The 22,780-nt window shown below is 45.1% G+C and overlaps 1 protein-coding gene across 1 annotated transcript; it reads left to right on the forward strand.

Annotated features, from left to right (window-relative positions):
• Positions 1 to 664: 664 nt before the first annotated feature.
• BATF (basic leucine zipper ATF-like transcription factor) lies at positions 665 to 22,398 on the forward strand. Its single transcript, XM_052647224.1, has 3 exons — positions 665 to 772; positions 3,051 to 3,155; positions 22,188 to 22,398. Exons 1-3 carry the CDS (start codon positions 710 to 712, stop codon positions 22,395 to 22,397), a joined length of 378 nt encoding a protein of 125 aa, XP_052503184.1. The 5' UTR covers positions 665 to 709; the 3' UTR covers position 22,398.
• The last annotated feature ends 382 nt before the right edge of the window (positions 22,399 to 22,780 follow it).

Genomic DNA, 22,780 nt, shown 5'->3' on the forward strand with positions numbered 1-22,780 from the left:
AGGTCTGAGCCCTTGGGTCCCTTCACCCCAGCCCACCCCAAGGCAGGAGAGACAGAGAAGGCCCCCCTGCAAGACAGGACAGGCAGCCGCTTTGGTGAAAAACCAGAAAGAGATCCCAGCCCGTTGCTTTCATTTCGGTTTAAAAATCAAGTCGGGTGACAATGGAAACTCTTTCCTTGCTGTCCTCTTCTTTCTGCCCATGTTGACAGAAGATGGACTTGCTAATTCTGGCTGGGGTTTTTCCCTCCCTGGGCTGTTTTTCTCTTTTTATCTTCATCAATTGAAGTGAGCTGTTCTGCCTTTCAAACTGTCGGAAGGCCTCTGGGGTTTTGTGTTTTTTTTTTTTTTTTCTTTTCTTTCTTTCACATAATTCGGTGAGTCTTTTCCCAGATATGTATTTTCTCTCAATTTAACTTCTAACTTAAATTTCCGCCCATGTGACTTCCAGCGCGAGTTACCAGAAACCACAAGAGAGAGAGAGGGCGCGAGACCCAAGGCAAGCGACATGTCCCTGTGGGGAGCAGAGCCTCTGCACCCCGGAGCGAGGAGGACGCAGGGGTCAGGGGCGGCGGCAAGGCGGGCAGAGGAGGGCCCTGAGGAGGGGGGTGGGCTGCTGGCCCGGGGGGAGCAGTCAGGAAGGGAGGCCGGCTGGTGACAGGGGAGCCCCGAGGCGCCTGGGGCTGCGTGGAGAGCCCGGAAGACCGTGGCCATGCCTCACAGCTCCGACAGCAGCGACTCCAGCTTCAGCCGCTCTCCACCCCCTGGCAAACAGGTAGGGTCCTGCCTTTCCCTCCTCCTCCCTCCTGAATCTCCGGGGCAGCAGGAAGAGGGCCAGGCTTCCTGGGCCTCTGCCCAGGGACGCTGAGGGGCCAGGAGATGGCAGGAGCATCCTGTTAGACTCAAGGGCTGCAGGGAAGCCGTGCATCTCGGGCGGAGACCCTCATCCTTCCGCCCCTCCTGCCAGAGGATGCTCTCCGCGTCCCCGGATGGTACCCGTCGCCTTCACCTCGCCTGGGGTCCCATCCCAGGAAGCTTTCTAGGAAGCCGAGAGGGGAACGGGCGCCAAATAACTCTGGTCTCTCAGAAGAGAGAGCCTACCTCTCTCCGAGGCGGCGGTAGCAGGGTGAGTGGGGAGGAGCGTTGATGCGGGCGGAGGGCACGCACGCCCTGAAAGCTACATGGTTGCCCGGGAGACAGCCGGCAGAAGAGGAGAGGAAAGGGATGGGGTGGGGGGAGGCAAGTTAGCAGGAGGAGGACCCCAGTCCAGCTCGGAAGGATCTATCTTACCTCCTAGCACAGAACCTGTTGCTGGCACAGGAACGGGCGAGGGGGGCTGGAGGAGGAAGGAAATGAATCAGGAGATGGTTCTGGGCACTTGAAATTATTCCCTTGTAGCTCAGCTCTGGGGAAACTAGAGAGGTGAGGGTGGAGATTCTGGGTGTCTAAGATTGTAACTTCCAACTCAAAAATTTTCAGCTTGAGGGTTGCTAAAAGAAAGAAAGAAAAAAAAAATAAAACACCACCACCACAAGCATACTGACTGCTTCCCATCTCCCGGGGCTTTCTCCTCATCGCATTCCTTGACAGCCCTCTCCACAGGAAGCCCTCTCCCTGCTCCTCGAGTACAATGGTGGAGGACAAAGTCTTCTCTAACTCGGGGTTTAAAAACTGCCTTCTTTCCTTCGCACGGGTGTCCCAGAGGGCCTTGAAAACGTTGCCGCCGGAATAAAAGCATACAAACATATACTACAGCTTCTGTCATCAATGCCTGACAGCAGAGGGGCAGGTAGGAAGGGGTCCTAGTGGAGGCCTCTAGAGGACAGACACTGCAGCCCTGGCTCGACCGCCTGGACGTCTGCGCTCTTCTTAGGAAGGAAATTACTCACGGCTTTTGTGCTGACCCGGCTCCCCAGCCTCCTGAGAGGAAGAGCACTTCCTTCCTATCTAACCCACTGCCCTCTGACTGCAATGGCCTGGAAGTACTGAGCCCGTTGGTGAGACATACGCTTGGGAGGGCAGACTCTTGTCCTGGGAATTGTGTCCCTCCAGCCTGCAGGGATGTGAGATGGCACACAGCTGGGGGTGTAGGAGGGTTTCGGTCAAACGTCTACACTTACCCTGTAGTGTCTGGGCAAAGCCAGAGCTAACCTAGCACACACCCATCTGTGGGAGGCACTCAGATGACACCAAAGTTCCCCAGGTCCTCCTAAGCACCCGTCTCCTACCTGCCAGGGCCAGGTCATCTCTGTCGTTAAAACTGTCCCTGGTCTCCACTTTGTACTAGGCCTTGTGCTCGGGGTGCCCTGGGGGATGTCAGGGTCACTGAGTGTAAGGAAGGGAATGCAGGGGACAAAGAGGCAGATCTGGGATGGGGACCTCAGACTGGGGCGGGGCGGGGGTGTAGGCAACAGAAGCCCCAAGGGGTCACACCAGGGAAGAAGTAGTTGGTAGTGGATGAGGGAGTGGCTTGGAGAGGCATCAGACTCAGCACTGGAGGATGCAACTTGCCAGAGTACTGTGAGCCCCTGGGCAAGCTCTTTGAGCCTTCGTTCCCCCATGTAAGATGCAAATACTCACATCAGCTTCATCAAACCAGGGGGTTCAACAAGAGCACCTCAGGGAAAAACACTTGCACAGAAGCAAGCACATAGTGAGTGCTCAACAACATTTTAGAAAAAAAAACAAAAAACAAGAAGGTTCTAGGCCAGAAGTAACAGGGTAAGGGTGGAGCAGCCCTGAACAGGAGAGGTGATGAAACATACTTCATCGCCTTAACCATCTTTTTCCAAATTCAGCCCTCCTGAGGCCTCAAGCTCTTTTGCAGTCTTCCTGTATCTTCTGGCCAAAGCTATAGAGACACAAGAGAGTTTCACAGAGTGTGGGGAAGGGTTCCCTTTCGGGTTCAGCCTTTTGGTCACCAGGGTGTGGACAGGCAAATAACGATGAAGAAATGGAAGGGTGGACGGCAGGATACCAAACACCATGAGAGGCGGCTTCAGCTAAGACGAGAGGAGTAGACTCCCCTAATTCTCATCATCTCTGCTCCCCAGGACTCATCTGATGATGTGAGAAAGGTTCAGAGAAGGGAGAAAAATCGCATCGCCGCCCAGAAGAGCCGGCAGAGGCAGACACAGAAAGCCGACACCCTCCACCTGGTGAGTGTTCAGACCTCTCTTCATCCTCTTGGACTGTAGGCTTTACTCCCCACCAACCTATGGACGCCGGGACGGAGCCTTGAGCCTGCCTGTGTGGAGATGCGTATGTGGGGGTGTCAGTGGAGGGTGAGGGATGCAGGTGGAGTGGGTGCATGGAGAAGATTCTGTCGCAGGAAATGGGCCAGGAGGCTGAAAGAGAAATGAGCCCCAGGATGGCATGTGGAGGAAAGGAGCTGAGTGTGGGCAGCCCAGAGTCTGGTGGAAGGGATCCATCCCGCGTGGACCCAGATAGCAGAAGTCACGACTGCCTTTGGGAGCAATTCAGAAGGTGTTATGTGCTTTGGGGGAGTCTGTCATCTCACAGTGCTAGGAGCACATATATATAGTCCCATCCCCTGGGAGGCCAGCGGGGCGGCCACTCCCAGCCCTGCATTTGGGACAATGAGGTCCACAGGGTGCTGCACCCCACAACTTCTTTTCTGAAGATTATTAAGGTTTGATTTCAAAATTTCTATTTTGATGATATCCCGAGATGGTCTGTGAATGATACAGTTGCAAGCGCACGTATCTGGCACAGTCATCATCCTGACTGAGTTGCCTCCAGTCTTGCACTTTCTAGGGAAGCCCTGACCCTTGGCTTGAGCAAGGGTCTTGGGCGATCAGAACTGCATTTCCTCCAGCGGCGCAAGATCCTGGTCAGTGTTCACAAATCATGGCTGTGTGCTTGTTACAGAAAAGTCTTCTCCTCATCTCCCTCACCTTACCACCTTACTCTCTTCACCCTGCCCTTTAATTTGCTCCTTTTCAATCAACCCTTATTCCACTAGCTCCTTTCTCTTCTATCCCTTCAGCCCTTCCTCTAGCAACACTGTCCTTTCTCATCCTTCCCCACACTGCCCCCCACCCCGAACCATTCCCAGACCCCTAGCATCCCAGGAATTCATTCCAATGATAAAAAGGGGAATTGGCATAAAAAATGAATATACTTATGTTTACTTGAAAGATTAGCCTGGTAACTGGTCAGTTAAAGAATAACTGTGTTAATCCCATCAAGGAAAAGTAAGATGCAGTTTTAGGTAAAAAGATACCATTTTTAACTTTGTAAGGAAGCAGAGAGCAGATAGTGTGAAGATCTCTGATTGGTTGCTCATGTTTTATTTGAAATGTATTCAACATGTCTTCCAATGCATACTAATGTAGTTTTATACTCATGAATATTTGTTGAAAGAAAGAATGGATGAACACTAAGTCTGTTCTCTTTGGTAATTGTGATCAGTAGTGTAAACGTTAAGCTGGTGGTGGCCCTGCTGCTGATAAGTTTTCCATGATTTCACCATGGCTTAGGGGCTCACGACACTCCAATTTACTCTTTTAGGCTTGAAAAATCTATGATTGCTCACTTTGCCTCCATCAGCATCTGATTCTTATTCACTATTCTTTAGAACAAGCAAATAAATAAAATTAGTAAGGATAAAGTCTATCTTTTGGTATAAGTAGACAATGTTCTGAAACTAGAAATCTGCTATAGGCTTTATAAGTTTGAAATACTTTTAAAAAAGGAAATTATGTATTGCTCAGCCGTGCCACCATCATAGGGACATGGTGTGAGTCCCAGTTCTGCCATTCACTGTCTGTATGACCCACCTTAGACTGTAGAGATGTTCTTTACCTCCCTTAGTTGTAGTTCCCTTATCAGGAAAATGGGACAATAAGTACCTCATAGATAGAGTGCATATGAACAGCTCAAGCTCAGTCCTCCTAGGCATAGCATAACTATTCAAAAATTTTAAGTATAATAAGAGTAATATTAAAGATAGTTATCATTATAAGAAATAAGATGACTACAACTAAGGTTTTATGCATCTGAATTTATATTTATCTCAGGGCTGAAAGATTTCTTAAAGGCTGGAAAGTTCAGACACACTTTTGATGCTCAAGAATCTCTACAACACTCTCTGGACATGATCCCCAAAGTATGCCTATCACGCCTAGTGATGGAGAGCCCCCTGCCTCCCAGTAGGAGCAGAGGAGTCTTCCCTAACTCGAGCTGTGCCTCTGTCTCCCTGGGAACTCAACCCCCTGGTCTTTCTTCAACTCGTGGGGACATATCACTGAGGGTGACATGCATGCTTCCTTGCTAAGGCAAGGTTTTCAACACTGACTCTGCTGCCTCTCTTTGCAAAAAAAAGAGTTTGAGCCAGAAGATGTAGCCCATCTGATTATACTAGTCAAGACTATACCAAGACACGCCCTGGGGTTTGGGAGGTCCATGGAGACCCAAGTCATGTAGTCACTATGTCCACACTCAAACCCCTGGTCTCTAGAATGTTCTCATCGTTGCCATACCTGGACAGACTCCTCCCCACTCCTTTCTTCTGAGCACCATAGCATTCACCTTCACTTTTTGACCAGTGAGTAGAACACCTCAGAGTTTATACAGCAAGCCTGTGTGTTGCAACCAATGTGACTTATGTTTCTTGACTTTGGGTAGAAACTTTTGGTAGCAACATATAAATCTGCCACCATTAAGCAGAGGGTTTGGCTGTGATCTGAAATTTGGCAGCAACATATAAATCTGCCACCATTAAGCAGAGGGTTTGGCTGTGATCTGAAATTTGGCAGCAACATACAAATCTGCCACCATCAAACAGAGAGCTTGATTGTGATCTGAAATGTTCATTTCCTCTCAGACAATAATCACCTATCTTCTGTATCCATTATCCTCTTAATCATGTTTGTGATTCAGGTAGAAGGCCTTCTATTTTCCACCAGCATTCTTAGGGTTGGGTGCTTGGTGTGCCCTTGATTCCTTTCCATGCTTGTCTCCACATGTTGAGGCTCTGGAACCATTCTCTGGCCCAAAGACACAGCCATAGGACTCACCTAATAAGATGTAAAAGACCAGGGTTTAGAAAGTACTGTGGTCCTAAATAAGGACCACCTTTGTATTAGTATGCTAGCCTCTTAGATGCTGGGGTAACAACTGATTTCTCGGTTTCAACTTTGTCGCTATTATTTCTCTTAAAATAGCAAAAAAAATTATTCTGTTTCTCCAGTGAGAGAGAGGAATACCTATTATTTAGCATTTTCAGTATATATCCTATAAGTGATTTGCATCAACACTCTGTATGTAGATTGCTTTTAAAAGAGCAGAGTAGGGAAGCTGGTGCTTTCAACAAGCGGTTTAACCTCATGCCAATGTGATAACATCTCTGGCCTTGACTACCACTCACATTAACCAAATCAGGAGGAGCTCCTTTTCATAATCGTAATATCAACAGTGTCCACATTCTGTCTGTTTTGCTGCACCTCGCGGCATGTGGGATTCTAGTTCCCTGATCAGGGATCGAACCTGTGCCCCCTGCAGTGGAAGCTCAGAGTTCTAACCCCTGGACCACCAAGGAATTTCCCCACATTCTGTTTTTTAATTCTCATTTGGTTGGTGTCTCACACAGCACTCAGCACACTCAGTTCATTTTCTCTCGCGGTCAAGTGTAGAGTCCGTTAGGTATAGTAAAGGTATTGATTAAAAAGGAGAAAGTCATATTTTGAGCCATTCACTTTCAAAAGGTATTAGTCACTAATAAGTGAATCCAAGATAATCAGCTAAAAACTATTAAAAATAATAAGAACCCAATCAGCTTTCAAAGTTAACACAAAAAGTAATAACTTTTCTTATGCAAACTAGATTTAAAAATTTAATAGGAAGAAAGATTCTATTTACAATACCAAGAACAGCAAATGGAAAGAAGGAATAAATTTAACAAAAAACTACAGGGCTTAATTGTTTTAAGCTTCAAAATTATTCTAGGTGATTTTTAAATTTTCAAATAATTGAAAAAATATGTCTTATATAAAGATAGCAATTTTCCTTAAATTAATTTAGAAATTTATCTAATTTAATGTGATCTCAATAAAATAGGATTTTCTGGGTATTGGAGGAAATTAAATTAGATATTCTAAATACCTTGTGAAAAATAACCATGTGAGAATTTCTAGGAAAATTCTAAAAAAAGAGGGTAATTAGAGACAATTCGCTGAATAAGATATTAAAGTGAATTATAAATATAGAAATCAAAACAATGTAGAAAAGATAGAATATTGGACAGAATAGAACATAGAAGTAGACCTCCAAACAAACTCAAACAAATAGACTCAAAAACAAATAGACTCAAATTTGTGTTAGTTCCTAAGACACAAGTAAAAATGCAAAATGTCTAAGATGGCATTTGAAATGAGAGAAAAATGAAGTACTCAATAAATTGTGTTGGGAAAACTGGTTGGTCATCTAAAAAAAAAAAAACTAGAGTCTTCACTTCTTTTACAATGCATATAGATTACATACAGAAAAAATTGAAGACATTTGAAAAATAAGCATTAAAAACATTTATCTTGGAATGAAGCCTTCCAGATAAAATGAAAAACCCTGAAGCCATAAAGGGAAAGATTGATACACATTTATCAATAAAAACTGTATTTTATACATAAGTGAAAATGTCTATACAGTTCAAAGTACCTAATATGTAAAATCAAAAGCAAGTGAAGACTGGGAAAAATACCTGCAACATATATGACCAAAAAAGGGCATATTAGCTTAATATACGAGAGCCCTTATGAATAAGAAAATGATCTACAAACAAAAGAAAAAATGAATAATAATAAGAATAGGCAATTTAAAGAAAGAGAAAAATAAATGGCAAATAAATACAGAAAAGCTGCTAGACCTCAGTTAGGAAAATGACAGTTAAAGCAACAGTTACATTCTCTGCCAGACTGACAAAGACAGAAAATGTTGCTAAAAGACCATGTTGCCAAGATGATGGTGAAGCAGGTACCACCACCTACTACTGGAAGTATAATTTGTTGCAACTCCATTAGGGAGCAATTTGACCATGTCCAAAGTTACTAGTGCGCATACACGGTAACTTGGCAATTTTACATCTAGGAATCTGTTTACAAACATATTCACAGATTACACAATTATGTATATGTAGATATAACCCTCGCTGCATTGCTTGTCATAGCAAAGACAGGAAACAAGCTCAATGGTCATCAGTAAGAGACTCATTCGATAAACTAGAGTTGGTTTATTCAGTGGAATACCACGAAGGTATTAAAATAACAAGTTAAATCTGAATGTGCTACTCTGAAAAGATTATCAAGCTTCTATACTCTTAAGTGAATAAGTATGAGTCTGGAGTATAGTTTTCTTCCATGCATATCTTTAACGAAAATAAAAACACATATGTGCATATGCATATAAGCTTAAAAAAGTTCAAGTAGGTTTTCCCCCCAAATTGCTAATGATACATATTTCTGAAAGTAGGACAAAAGGTCTAATGCAGAAGAGAGATACTTTGCATTTTTGTACTTTTTAATATAGTTTGGATGCTTTTATTATGTGCTTTTATTTATATAATATAGATATTAAATTTCCAATATAGATCATTATTACATGTGCATTAGAATGACTTCTTTTCTAATTTGATCTCAAACATAGAATAGTCTTCCACTGTGATGTTTTATCCCTTGAACATCGTGCATAAATATCTCAGTCCTTTGTGACAACAGTCAGTTGGGATTTCTAATGAGTAATCTTAAGGTCTCCAGCACTAAACAAGCCACTGTAAGGGACAGCGAATCAGTTTCATTTGTGTGGTTATCTTGGTAATTGTAGGATACTCTGGTGCCTTGTAGCAGGAAGGATTTTGAGTCTGTGTCCCAGGTCAGTGGGAAAGAGAACTGAGATCGATTGAGAAGCTGTGTTCATGAAAAGGCTAAAAGTGGAGGAGGCGATGGAAAGGCAGTAATATTAGCCCAGAGCTATGATGTTGACAAGTCAGATCTGGCCTTGAGGATGGAACTGGAAGCAAAGCAGAGTTACAGGGTCAGATCTGGAAGCTGGAACTTCAGATACTTAGATTGGAGGAGGGATGGGTGTTTGCCTGGGGCTGCCTCTAGTGTGAAAGATCTCATACTAATTTAAAAAAAAAGAGAGAAAGATTTAAAGGTTCAGGGTAGATCTTTAATGTCATATATAGCAAATATCAGGAGGGTAAATTATGTCTGAAATTAAGCTGATGCTGTGAGAAATAAAGTTTTTATAACTGGAGGAAAATTAAGTAATGGAAGAAGCAAAGCTCAGCAAAGATGCTCACTTCTCAGGCCTCCTTAGAAGGAGAGTGTTGTTCTTGGACTTCTGGTAAGGCCTGGGCAAGAAGACTGTTTACGGTTCTTTCTCATTCTATCAGGTTTTTTTTTCCTCCCTCTCGGAGATTATACCTTAAGTTTTATTGGTATAGAGAAGTCATAGGTAAAAAAAAATAAAGCAAAATGAAAACCACAGAAAGAATGAATGTTCTTACTAGTTCCAGCCTAAAGAAGTTCAGTGTAAAATCAGTGAACTATCCATGGAAAGGACATTTCTCTTGTGCCTCTGCTGCCCTGAACTTCTTTATATTAAAAACATTAATTGAACACACAACTATATACCAGGCACTGTGCGTGTGTGCTCTACCTGCCGTTACCTCGTTTAATCTGCACAAAAACCTTATTTTGTCCTTCTTGTATTAGGTTAAGTAACTTGTCCAAGGTCACACATTTTGTAACTAGGTCTGTCTGACTTCAGAACCCATCTTCCTAACCACTAGGCAACACAGCCTCATCCTTTGGACTCTCGTGAAGACTCATCTTCCTTGAACCACTTCCTGAATTTTTTTCTTTTGTTCTTTAAGCAGCATCCTCCAAAGTTGACACTTTCTCTCCATTAGGCCTAGCTGAGAAAATTGAGACCATTTTTAAAGAAAGTTGTGTAGCAATAAATATTAACATCCTGCTCTTTGGTGGAGCAATTCCACGTACAGGAGTTTGAAGAAAAAATGATACACAAAGATGGCCAATTCATTATTTGTGAACAGTATACACTTTATCCGGAGAAGGCAATGGCACCCCACTCCAGCACTCTTGCCTGGAAAATCCCATGGACGGAGGAGCCTGATGGGCCGCAGTCCGTGGGGCTGCTAAAAGTCAGACATGACTGAGCGACTTCACTTTCACTTTTCACTTTCATGCATTGGAGAAGGAAATGGCAACCCACTGCAGTGTTCTTGCCTGGAGAATCCCAGGGACGGCAGAGCCTGGTGGGCTGCGTCTTGGGGTCACACAGAGTCGGACACGACTGAAGCGACTTAGCAGTAGCAGCAGCATACACTTTATCACTACTCTAAAATTGGACATATGCCCAGCTATGGAGATAAGTATATTATGACACATTCATACACTAGAATTCTGTACTATCACAAAAAATGAGTAAGTGAGTCCGTATTTATCAACACAGAAAGATGCTAATGACATGGCATTGAGTGACAAAGCAAGTGACAAAGAATATGCAGAGTATAATCCTCTTGATGTAAAATTTGTGGTTTGGGGGCATGTTTGCATGCATAAGAGATGTCTGGAAGAACAGTCTTCAGAATGCTAACTGTGGCTACTTCTATGTGGTTGAGATTTGAATAAGTCACCTTACTCCTAGTACTTTTCTGTAATTCTTTTTATTATAATAAATGTGTACCGTTTTAAAAATCAGAATAAAAATTTGACGATTCTCATTTGGGAAGGAAAAACACACAGAGGAATTCACCCCCCACCAACTGCTTGTCCTACTAATGAGGGGTCAGCGTGGTTACGGCCAGCAGGCGTATTCGGCAGTATAAGGAATTTCTGTCTGAATGTGATTACATGTCCCGGTCAGAGATTGGTGGCACCCACTCAGCTGAAGTCTTCATGAAGCTGTTTTCAGTGGCTACCAGACTACTTTCTCTTGGAAAGCATGAGGGAGTCTCACCAAACCCCAAGCTGGTCTGGGGTAGACTCAGTTTCCTCTGTAGGACTCAGTCAGGCCCCCCGAGTCCTAGGGGGATTCCATAGATTGGTTCCACAGGACAAAGCCCCCTTCAGACTGTGGAGTACCTGTAGGGGACCCTGCCATGGGTCCATACGGGAGTTCGTAGAGGGACTAACCATAACTGTGGTCATGCCCCCTTCTGGATGGAATCGCAGAATTAAAAAGAAACTCAGAGATGCTCCAGGTCACCCTGCTGTATGTATTACTGGTGAGGATGCTGCTGTCTTCCTCAAGGACACCCAAGAAATGAAACCTCTTGCCTTCCCACCACTTGCTTTTGTTTTTGTGCCCCTTTGCTGAGCAGGACTTTGCTCTGCAGATGGTGTTGCTCTCACACGTCCTTTTGCAAAGGGTGAGTTAAGTAGTAGGCCATTAACCAGGACATGTGAATAGTCCAGACACTGTTCAGCAACAGAGCCCAAGCACATAGTAAGAGACCAGAAAGGCAGAGAGTCCCAGGTTGAAAGGGGCTAAATTTAAAAGTTCCTTTATTTATTTATTTGGCTGTGCTGGGTCTTAGGGATCTAGTTCCCTGACCAGGGACTGGACACCGGTCTCCTGCATTGGGAGCTCGGAGTCTTAGCCACTCGACCACAAGGGAAGTCAAAGTTCCTTTATTTTAAAAAAGATCTTAAAGGTGTAATCCAAAATCAAAAGGACAGTGACATACTAGGGGAATATTTCTGTCAAATTAAATAAACTCAGATTTAATACAGTATAGAAAGAACAGCCTTTTTAAGAAAAACCTCAAGATGCCAATAGGTAAGTGGGCAAAGGCTATGAACAGAAAGCTTACGTAACATTTTTTTCCTACTGAAATGAATATAACCCAATTTTCTATTCTGATTGTGAAAACAATACACACCATGGGTTTCCCAGCCTCGGCAATATTGACATTTTGAGTTGGACAATTCTTTGTTGTGTGTGTGGGAGGGGGTTGGTCTGCAGCTTTGTAAAATCTAAAATCTACCCACTAGATGCCAGTAGCACCACCTCACCCCTCTGGTTATGAAAATCAGAAATATTTATAAATCTTCCCAGATGTTCCCTGGGGGGTCAAAATTGTCCTTGGTTGAGAATGCTATACTAGGGAATACATTTATAGAAATTTATTTCTTCTTAGTAATCAATAACTTGTAACATTAAAATGAAATTAAGAAACTTTCCAAAAGTTTGTTAGCAAAATAAATTATTTAAAATTACAACACTTGGGACTTTCTTGGTAGTCCAGTGGTTAAGACTCTGACCTTTCACTGCCCAGGGGGCATGGGTTTGATCCCTGATTGGGGATCTAAGATCCCCAGTGCCACACAGAAAGGCAAAAAAAAAAAAAAAAAAAAAAAAAAATCACCTAAAATTATAACACCTAAATCCCAACAAGGTTGTTGTAATAATTAATATATACATTCATGGCCGATGACACTGTATATCTTACACAACCTTTTATAAAAGTACTAACCAAGGACTGCAAGATGTTCACTATACCATTATTTATAACAGTAACCAAAATGTTCAGCATTAGAAAGCCACTTAAGGTAAACTGTGGATCATCCGTTTGTTGATGTAGCCATTAAAATAATAATTACATGGTGATTTTGTAAGTATACTCTAAGTATATATACAAATTTGTATTTTCTTTTCTGTCATAATTTTGTCACACTTACAAAAATCACCATAATTATTATTGTAATGGTTATATCAACAAACAGATGATCAACTGTTTGACGTACATGGCTTTCTAATGCTGGACATTTTGGTTGCTATTATTTGTTAAAAAGGACAAGATGGCAACATGTACAAATGAAAAGAGTTGTGTTTAGAGGACTAGAATGATGGGTGGGTATACTTTTTAAAAATATGTCTTTAATGTACTTATATTGTATTTTTTATTAAAAAAAATAAGAAAATGGTCAAATAGACCCTGAGTGAATTCTGGTGGACACTGAGGATGAGAACAGCGAAGGCATCCCTGAGTCAGAATTTAGGAGAAAGGCTTTGGTAGGAGATCTCATAATTTATCTTCCAAACAGGGACATTTTTGAGAGTGAAAAGAGGCGCTAGTGAAAAATTACACGAGGCCCATACTATGAACTAGGAGTGTCCCAGTAAACATCTGGTCACACTAGATTGAGGGGAACCAAGGAGGATGACCTAAGACTCTTAGAAAACTTACGAGTAAAGATTAAGTTCAGAGCCAACTAGAGGGGGCTAGATTCCTGGTGCTAGAAGGCAATTTCCTGCAAGAGATGACCCTGTCACTAAAATATTTTCCAGTTACTCAGCTGACAGAAATATGCCTATTGCTAAGAGGGTGCGGTAGTCCAGAAAATGGCAAAAGCAAAGGCCATATTCCGAGTACCGGAGCTTATGTCGACAGAAATGATTCTTTCTGCTGTACGAGTGTACATGAAATGCCTCCTATGGGCATTTTTTTTTCCCTAGGTGCTGAGAGTTCAGCAGGGACAAGACAGACTGATTTCAGGGACATTCAATCAGAAGTCACACTGGAAGATCAACTGACCAATTGTAATTTACTAAGGAAATGGCAACCCACTCCAGTGTTCTTGCCTGGAGAATCCCAGGGACGGGGGAGCCTGGTGGGCTGCCATCTATAGGGTCGCACAGAGTCGGACACGACTGAAGTGACTTAGCAGCAGCATTTCACTAATCACACAAAGTGAGGAGGGCTTTAAAGGAAACCAAATGGTGCAGTGTTAACAGTGACTTAAGGACAGGGCTGGGAATGGTGTCAAGGAAGGTCCTTCTGAGGGCCTGACATCTGAAATCAAAGAAGAGTCATGGAAAGGAGCTTGGGAAGATCCCGGGAGAGAGTGCTATCTGCATAGCCTTCAGGCCAAACTCTGTGGGGCCTGTCAAGGGTCAGAAAGATGCCTTGTGGGGCCCAGGACTGTGAGCTCAAGAAGAGGAACTTGGGGGGAAAAAAGGCCATTGTGCCCCAGGGAGCAGGAACCAGATGGGGTGGGGGTGGGGGCCTCAGTAAAATGAATTCACATCCAGTGGGGACAGGGAGAGGGCAGATATCTAAACCTAAATTCTGACCTACGAAATGTAAATCTATTACACCTCACTGGGCTGTTTGCGAAATAATTCGAGAGCAAATGTCAAAAGAAAGCAATAAGGCATTTGTCAGTTTTGCATTGGAGAGAAGATTTTATTTGTTTAATGCAGAGAGGCCAGTATTTTCCTATAAATCAATCACATGAAGATATCAGAAGTATTATCATATATGAAAATGTATGCCCTTCTTTCCAGTTGCTTATACAAACTTTAAGAACACTGTTTCCCTGGCTGGGTTTTTCACTACAGTTGGGCAGGTCTCCTTTGCTTCATTTGGTTGGGACAGGTTAAGTTGAGGCCAGGGAAATTGCATGCAGGGTTCTGACAGTGCTGTAATTCAGCTGCCTCCACTCCACAGCTTCAGTCTGGGGAACAAAAATGTTGCTAAGCAGGCCTTAAAAAAAAAACCTCTCACCCTCGTTTGTGGGCTTCCCTGATGGCTCAGTTGATACAGAATCCACCTGCAATGTAGCATACCAGAGTTCAATCCCTGGGTCGGGAAGATTCCCTGGAGAAGGAAATGGCAATCCACTCCAGCATTCTTGCCTGGGAAATCCAATGGACAGAGGAGCCTGGCGGGCTACAGTCCATGGGTCACAAGAGTCAGAAATAACTCAGCGACTAAACCACCACCAAACACTCATTTGTAACTAACTCTTCTAGAGTTAAAAGTAGAAGCAATAAATGTACTTAAATGCTTGGTTAAACACTCCCTGGGAAATTTCATGGATATCACAAATTTAGCAGACTCTTCAAATGCAGGTCTCAGATTTTGGTAAATTATTACAGACTTCAAGTTGGCAATCAAGAAACATGATTTTACTGATCTCTTCACTGTGTGCCAGGCACAGTCCCAGGATAAAACACTCTCTTTCACTCCAGACCATGTTTTGTCCTTCACTGAGGATGAAACAGTGAAGACAAGGATGGCTCCTGTCCTCACTGAGCTTAACAATCCATAGGACAAATAATTTGATGAAGTTATCATTAATGAGATTCCGATAAGTCCTCTACCTCTTGCCTTTCTATAAGAGTGAACTATTCTGGGCCACTTGAAATTTTCACCAACTATAAGACTCTTTGCCTTAAATAGCCATTTACTTTTAGAAGAAATTTTGACTTAGAAATATCCTCTTCCTTCTTTAAAGTTCTTTATATTTATATTATTTCTACTATGTTACACAATAAATACATTTAATAAAACAAAATATAAGTAAATATATAAATATGATATCATAAATTTAACAAAGTCAAACTGTATATATTTATATTGTTTTATTATTTTCAAGAAGAACCTACTATGAACATACTTCTCAAGCTGGTGTTCATTAAGCTCACCTGGCAAGTACTTTTTTAATCTTGATGCCTGAACCCAGTCTGGAACAATTAAATTGGAACATTTCAGTGGTAAAATCCAGGAATCAAGTTTAAAAAAAAAAAAGCTCTCCAGGAAACTGCAGTGTGCAGCTAGGGCTGAGAACTGGGGAGCTGTGACATTTAGAAGCCTGTCCGATGCATGTGGTACAATGTGTGGAGTGAATTTGGGGCAATTTTGTGAGTAGATACCCAGACACTCTGTTCCAGAGACCTGGAGCTTAAAACAAAACCAAAGAAAACAGTTCAGACCTTGATGTTGATGGAAATTATTAGTTTGTTTTTCAAAACTGGACGATATCCTTTCTAACCTGAGGTATCAGTCAGGAGTTATAGAAAAACTATCCAACAGAGGCATCAACAAGTTACCTTTTGTATTTTAGATTTTTCTCAAATAAGAAGTTCAGAAGTAGACAGACCAGGGATAGTACAAGAATGTCATCAAAGAACCAAGCTCCTTCTCTCTTTTGGGCAGTCATTCTCAGGATGGGGGGTTTCATCCTCAAGGCTGCAAGATGGCTCCTGAATCTCTAGGCATCAATCTGTGTCCAGAGAGGGTAGCCTTTGTCTGGTGAGGCTTTCCCTTTTATCCCCAGGGAAGCAAAACTTCATCCTCTCCCTCCCTGTATTTCTGCTTATGTCTCATTGGTCAGAATCTGTCACATGGTCCTATCTAGCTGCAGGGGAAGCTGGGTAATTGAGGAATTCTTTTCCTAGCCTCTCTAGAGGAAAACAGGGGTAAGGAGTTCGGGATAGACGTTGAGTGAGCTATCTTACAGTGTTTCTCATATATGAGGTCAATGCAGTCCTGGTCCTGAAAGCCAAGGAACAGAAGAGAGGACCCCAGGCAGGGCCCTAGGGGCGTGGCCGATGCAGTTAAGTGTCAGCAGATGACCAGGTGCTGACAGTCCTGGAGCTTCAGCTTTAAGGCTCCGAAGTGTAGATTTCTCCAGAATTCAGTGCAAAGACCTGTGGTTTAGTGATTCTTCTCTCCTCCTCAGGTGAGGAACAGGAGTGGGGCTATTTCCCCAGGATTGGTGGGGGACATAGCATAGATCCCACTATGGCTTGGGACGTGCCCTACCTCTTGGTTCACGGACTTCTCCGGGAATGGTGGGCTCCAGCCTCGTTCTGCTTGGGAGGGCAGGGAGGTGGGGGGGTGGGTTGCAGACTGCTGGGAATTGAACCAAGAGCTGGGTGTGAGCTTCACACACCACTCTCGTATTGAAGTGTGGGTGGGAGCTGAAAGGTCACCCTACCAATAACTGCAGATTCTGTTGAGGAGAAAAACACAGGGACTATTTTCACCCTTCTGGAAAGTGTGATTAGAAAACTCAAGGAGAAGGTCAAGGCATTAAACCAGACCTGGCAGGAAGACGCTCCAAGCCCTGCGAAGGAGGCCTGGAGAGTCCCCACTAGAGCCTTGGGTTAGAGTTTGTCCTTAGCCTCGGTCCCAACTGGCTTCCCTCTGGGGAAGGGACCTGCCTGGGGATTCCCCATCATTCAAGCGCTCTACAGTGACCCCCTGCTTGGCCCCTCCACTAGGGAATTTCCCAGAATGTTCCCACACCCCCAAGAAACCTCCTCCTTAGCCACCCCCAAACTGCTTGTGGTTCACGGTAAGGGCGGCACCAAGTAACCTCACAGGTGAGGGTGAATTGTGAACATTAGCATCTCAATTTGCATGAGGCGGGAAGAGAGGGAAGATGAAATAGGAAAGTCAACCAGGCTGAGGCCTCAGAGGAGATAATTACCAGATATCATAAGATTTAAGCAGACTTCAAAGGCAAGAGAAGATGGTGGGCACAGGCTCTGAAGGCAGACAGTCTCAGTTCAAGTACTGGTGCTACAACTGACAAGCTGTGTGACCTTGAACAAGTTACCTAACTTCTCTCTACCTTAGATTTTCCTCTTCTCTACAATGTGGCTAGTAATATTATCTACCACATAGGGTTCTTGCAAAGATTAAATGTAATGGTAACTGTGATGTACTTGGCACATGCTATCACCCAAGAAATGTTAGTCATTATTAATTCAAACTGGATTATTTGTTTAAATTTTTGGTTTCTACTATCTGTCTCATATACATTGAGTCTACATACCTCTGCTTCCAACACACAACTACCCTTTCCAGTTATAGGCTCTGGTTGGCTAATACATACAGGTAGTCCATTTAAAATCTGAAATATTTGAGAGTTAGAGAGGGCTTAGACTTCTAATCCTGTGGTTTTCAACATTCACTGCACATTAGACTTCCCTGGGGAGCCCTTAACAACTCAATGCCCAGGTGCACCCCAGCCTGATTAAATCAGAATCAGGCATCAGTAAAACTTTCCAGGGATCCCACTGATCCTAGTGTGTGACCAAGGTTGAGAATCAATGTGTTGGTCCAGTCTTCCTGGTTTAAAGTGAGGCAACTGCGGCTCAGAGAGGAAAAGGATGTCACCAAGGGTCACCCAGCCAGAGCCAGGACCAAGACCCCTGTCCAGTGTTACCTGATGGAGCCCCCCCCCAGCTCCCCAGCCCCTTTGCCATGTATTCCAGACCATGCTGTGGTCTGGGGATGGTCTGGCCCCAAGTCAACGCTCTCACAGACTAGCTGCACATTAGACTCCATCCCAGCTCAGGGCAGGAGGTGATGATTAGCTCTGTTGAAAGAGTATGGCCAAGAGTAACTCATTGGAAGACTATGACCAACTCAGGGTTTTTGCGTTGTCTTGAAGGATCACCAAACCAAGACCCAGTTTTCTCTTAGAAGGCTAGTGATCTTAGTGACTCCAGAGACCCTGAGTCATCAAATCTCTCAAGAGAAGCAGTGGGTGGGCTGAAAGGAGCACAGGACTGAAGATGGAGAAGCCGAGAGCCCAGCCCTGCTCTGTATCTACCTGGTTCTGGGCCTTTGGATCAGTCACCCACTCAGACTTTCTGGACCTCTGAGAAAATGTGTCTTTTTATTTGTTTTTGTTCTTTTTTTTTTACTTTTTAGTTTGTATTGGACTAGAGCTGATAAATAATGCTTAGTTGACAGTTTCAGGTGGACAGCAAAGGGACTCAGCCATATATATACATGTATCCATTCAACTCCCCTCCCATCCAGGCTGCCTCATAACGCTTAGCCGAGTTCCTTGTGCTATATGGTAGGGTCTTGTTGGTTATCCATTTTAAATATAGCAGTGTGTACACGTCGATGATACAAATGAACTTATGTACAAAACAGAAACAGATTCACAGACTTTGAGAAGGAATTTATGGGTGTGGGGGGTCAAGGGTGGGGTGGCGTAAGGGATAGTTAGAAAATAAGTGTCTCTAGGTGAATCTATAGCTCTTTGTTTCAGCAGCTGCTGCCACCAGCTTGTACTCCTTTAGGGATGGGAGTGGGGGGTTTGTGCAGTAGGTTTCTCCCAGGGTCTCAGTTGGCCTCATCTGTAAATGGAGATAATGATAAGGGCTGGCCGTACATAGCCACCTCAGAGGGTTATTGCAAGGAGCCTAAAAGATCTAAATGAATCCCCAAAAGTAAAAAGCAGGTTATGTGGAAGCCCAAGGGCAGCCCCGCCCCGCCGCCCCCCCCCCCCCCCACCTTAGGAGAAGACACATACATTGGAAGCTAAAATTTACTTTCTGAATGTTACTTTCCTTTTCCACTGCTGAGTTCTCGGTTTCCAGGCCCTATAGGGAATTCAGGGGGAAGTTAGGGGGCCTGTGATCATGCTACTTCTGGGTACAGAGCTGCTCCCAGGTGTCCCTAAGCCAGGTGTCCCTGTGTGAACCCTTTGCAGGGCATGCTGGGCCCCAGGGAGGGTCAGAGTGGACTTAGGCTGGGCAGGGGCAGGTTGGGATTGAGAGCCCTAGATCAGCCGCTTGCTTCTGCGAGGGAAGTCAGGCTCTTCCTCTGCGAAGCGTCTGGCTGGCTGCAGGGCCCCTGGGCTGGCAGTGCAGGTTTCTCTGGGGCCCTGGCAGGAAGCAGTCTTGCTTCCCAAGGTAAAGACAAGTTTCTTGTCACAGCTGGTTGTTTTCTAGTTAGAGGCCATGGTGGTTTTGAACACTCCCCTAGAGCTCCGGGATCTCCCAGGGGCAGGGAGAAGGAGAGGACAAAGCTGGAGCTCAGCAGGGCTGGCTTAGGGAGGAAGAGCCCGCTGTCACTTCCCGAAAGCTGGCCGGCCTCTGGGCGGAGAGAAGGTCAGAGCGGTTGGTCCCTGTGGCCCGCCTACCCGCCCCTCCCTTCTGCCTCGGGGTTTGCCCAGGCTCTTCGGAGCACAGAACTTACAGTAAATGTTGTCACCAGTGGAAACTCTCAGAGGGGGCGAGGAAAAGGGCTAGAGGAAGGGGCCAGGACTCCCGGCCCCCGGTTCCCGTCTTGCCAACGCCCCCCAGTCTCATTTGTTGCTTTATCTTACCTTTTGGTAAAGAGAGGGGATGCCCTGTCTCTGGGATGTGCCCGGAAATAATCAAATGGTGAGATGAATGAGCTGGTCACACCTTGCAGAAGCAGCAGCCAGTGCCCTTGTCTCTACCATCGTGGCTCTTGGTATCCCAACTCCCCGTCCTGTTTTAGAGATGGAGTTTTCCTTTGTATTGACCTGGACGCATTTTCTAGCCCCGGGCCACACACAGGAAATGCCAGGCTGAGGTTGAGCACGCTAGCATCTGTCCTGTACAAACTGCCGGAAGCTGCCTTGATGGATAAGGCCACGTTCTCCTTACCACTTCAAAAGAACTCCCATTTGCAGGGGTTAGGGCAGTCAGCAGTGTAACTAACTCTCTCATTAACCTGAAGCTGGTTTTCTAAAGCAAATTTTAAATGTCAAGTTATCACACATATGCTCACTGCCTACTGTAATTCTGAGTCAACTTCTGATCCATTGGTTGATGTCATCAACAAGCACTTGAGTTCATACTCCATGCCAGGCACTTAATAAATGCTTGGATAGTTAGAACACATTTATTATCACATTTAACATTACTAGCTATTGTTTTCAAACTTGTCTGGTGGTTAGAATAATCTGGGGCATTTGTTAAAAATTCAGATTCCCAGAATTCAAATCCCAAGTTCCGAACTCACTGAGTTCAAACCTCTAGATTTCAGGAAGTGCCTGGAACTATATTTTTATCAGGCCCTCAGATTAGTTCTAATGTCATGGCAAGCTTGGAAAACACTAACCTAAGTGAAACAGAACAAGAAAAATAAGACCTGAAATCCAAATAGTAGGTCACTTTTTGAACAAAAATGTAATTTATTTGCATCTCCAGTGCCATTTTTTCTTCCTCTGTGGGTACCAATGATTAGCAAAGATGGTCTAACTGAGTCAAGGAATGTGAACATTAAAATCACATTGGAAATGCAGTTCCCCTGGTTTTCTGAAGGTGGGATTGTTTTCCAGTAAATGCTAATTACCAGGGTGTAATTGTTGACTAATTAATGATGTGATCGGTAGTCAGAGCTCTTTACCCTGAGCCTTTCTTTTTAAAATCTCTTTGGCTGCGCTGAGTCTTTGTTTTGGCACATGTGCGCTCCTCTCTAGGTGCAGCGCACAGGCTTCTCCGGTTGCGGCATGCAGACTTTAGGGGTTCTGCAGCATCTTAGTTTTCCAACCAGGGACTGAATTCACATCCCCTGTATTGGAAGGCGGATTCTTAACCACTGGACCACCAGGGGTGTCCTGAGGTTTTCTGATTAGCATGTATCTGATGGTTCCCTGAAGCAAGGGGGTAAAGGTGTTTCTGGAAAAAAAGAAAGCACAGGTGCTGGGCCACACCCAGAGTTCTACAGGGCAAGCTGCTGGGAGAGAGAACTCTGCTGGAGTTTGACCGTTTATCGTTTAGAAGACCCCAAATGTTCTAGAATCTGGGTGACGTAGACAGTTAACCAAGGCCTCCATTCACAAGACTAAATGCAAATGCTGGGAACGTTAGGCGAACACACCGGTGTAACAGCAGAAAAGAGTGAAATTAGTATAAGTCAGTCTCACAAACGCTATTCCATTTTTCCAGCTCTGGCTGGACATGCACTTGCCACTCTCAACTCTCATATACACTTACGGAGACCTGTGCATATACCTGCATGCAAAGGAGCACACTCATGCAGTTCACACATGCCTTCACACACACACACGCATATCTCCGTTAGCTGGGACCGAATGCAACTGCCATTTTCCGAGGTCAAAATACATATCAGCAATTTCATATGGTTTGATCTAAACAGCTATGCACATACATGTACAAATATACATGTATTTATGCAAATGCACGGGCTTCCCTGGTGGCTCAGATGGTATAAAGAATCTGCCTGCAACGCGGGAGACCTGGGTTCGATCCCTGGGTTGGGAAGATCCCCTGGAGCAGGGCATGGTAACCCACTCCAGTATTCTCGCCTGGAGAATCTCCATGGGCAGAGGAGCCTGACGGGCTGCAGTCCACAGGTCGCCAAGAGTCGGGGGCGACTGAGCACAGGGCAGGACTAAGCACAGCGCACAGCACCGCACCCATCCACACACATGACACGCACAAAGACACACGCACGCGTGCACACGCTCGCATGTGCAGAAAAAGTCACCGATGCCCTTGCCTGGCCGTGCTAGTGGAAATCTAGTGCGGAACTCCCACTGCCTCCTCCACGCCGCGCAATCTTCCCCTGCGCCCTGATAGTAACCTGCAGTGTCCATCCTTTCCGCTCACAGGAGAGTGAAGACTTGGAGAAGCAGAACGCGGCGCTGCGGAAGGAGATCAAGCAGCTCACGGAAGAGATGAAGTACTTCACGTCGGTGCTGAACAGCCACGAGCCCTTGTGCTCTGTGCTGGCCCCCGGCGCGCCCTCGCCCCCCGAGGTGGTGTACAGCGCCCATGCCTTCCACCAGACTCACGTCAGCTCCCCGCGCTTCCAGCCCTGAGCTCCCCCGAGGGAGGGCGAGCAGAGAGCAGAGCCTCCGTCTCCAGCTGCCCCCAGGGCCTTGGGAGGGGCGCACAGACTGTAGCCCGGCAGCCCTCCTCCGTCAGCGCCCTCTCTCCACGCAGAGAGCCAGAGGCCGAGGCCGGACCCCAGGATCAAGAGCCCGGGGATGGGAACGCACGGCAACTGGAAATGTGTGCAGCTGCCCGCAGCGTGGCCGCCCGCCGCCAGGGGCCTGGACCTTCAACTGGGTGGGAGACCTGACCCAAAGCTAGGTCAAGCATGCTGCCCAAGTCCGGTGACCCAGAGGGAGGAGGGTAGGGCAGGGTTATTTTTCTAAATAAAGGAATTAAAAGAAACCAATCTGGCAAGGGCTTGAAACCT

The sequence above is a fragment of the Budorcas taxicolor genome, chromosome 10 (assembly GCF_023091745.1).
Source record: "Budorcas taxicolor isolate Tak-1 chromosome 10, Takin1.1, whole genome shotgun sequence".
NCBI lineage: Eukaryota > Metazoa > Chordata > Mammalia > Artiodactyla > Bovidae > Budorcas > Budorcas taxicolor.

Excerpts from the sequence above, each read along its gene's own strand:
- BATF (XM_052647224.1), top strand. The coding sequence starts at position 710 with ATGCCTCACAGCTCCGACAGCAGCGACTCCAGCTTCAGCCGCTCTCCA. Across the intron at positions 773-3,050 it reads CTCCACCCCCTGGCAAACAG|GACTCATCTGATGATGTGAG; the intron begins GTAGGGTCCTGC and ends TCTGCTCCCCAG. Across the intron at positions 3,156-22,187 it reads AAGCCGACACCCTCCACCTG|GAGAGTGAAGACTTGGAGAA; the intron begins GTGAGTGTTCAG and ends TTCCGCTCACAG.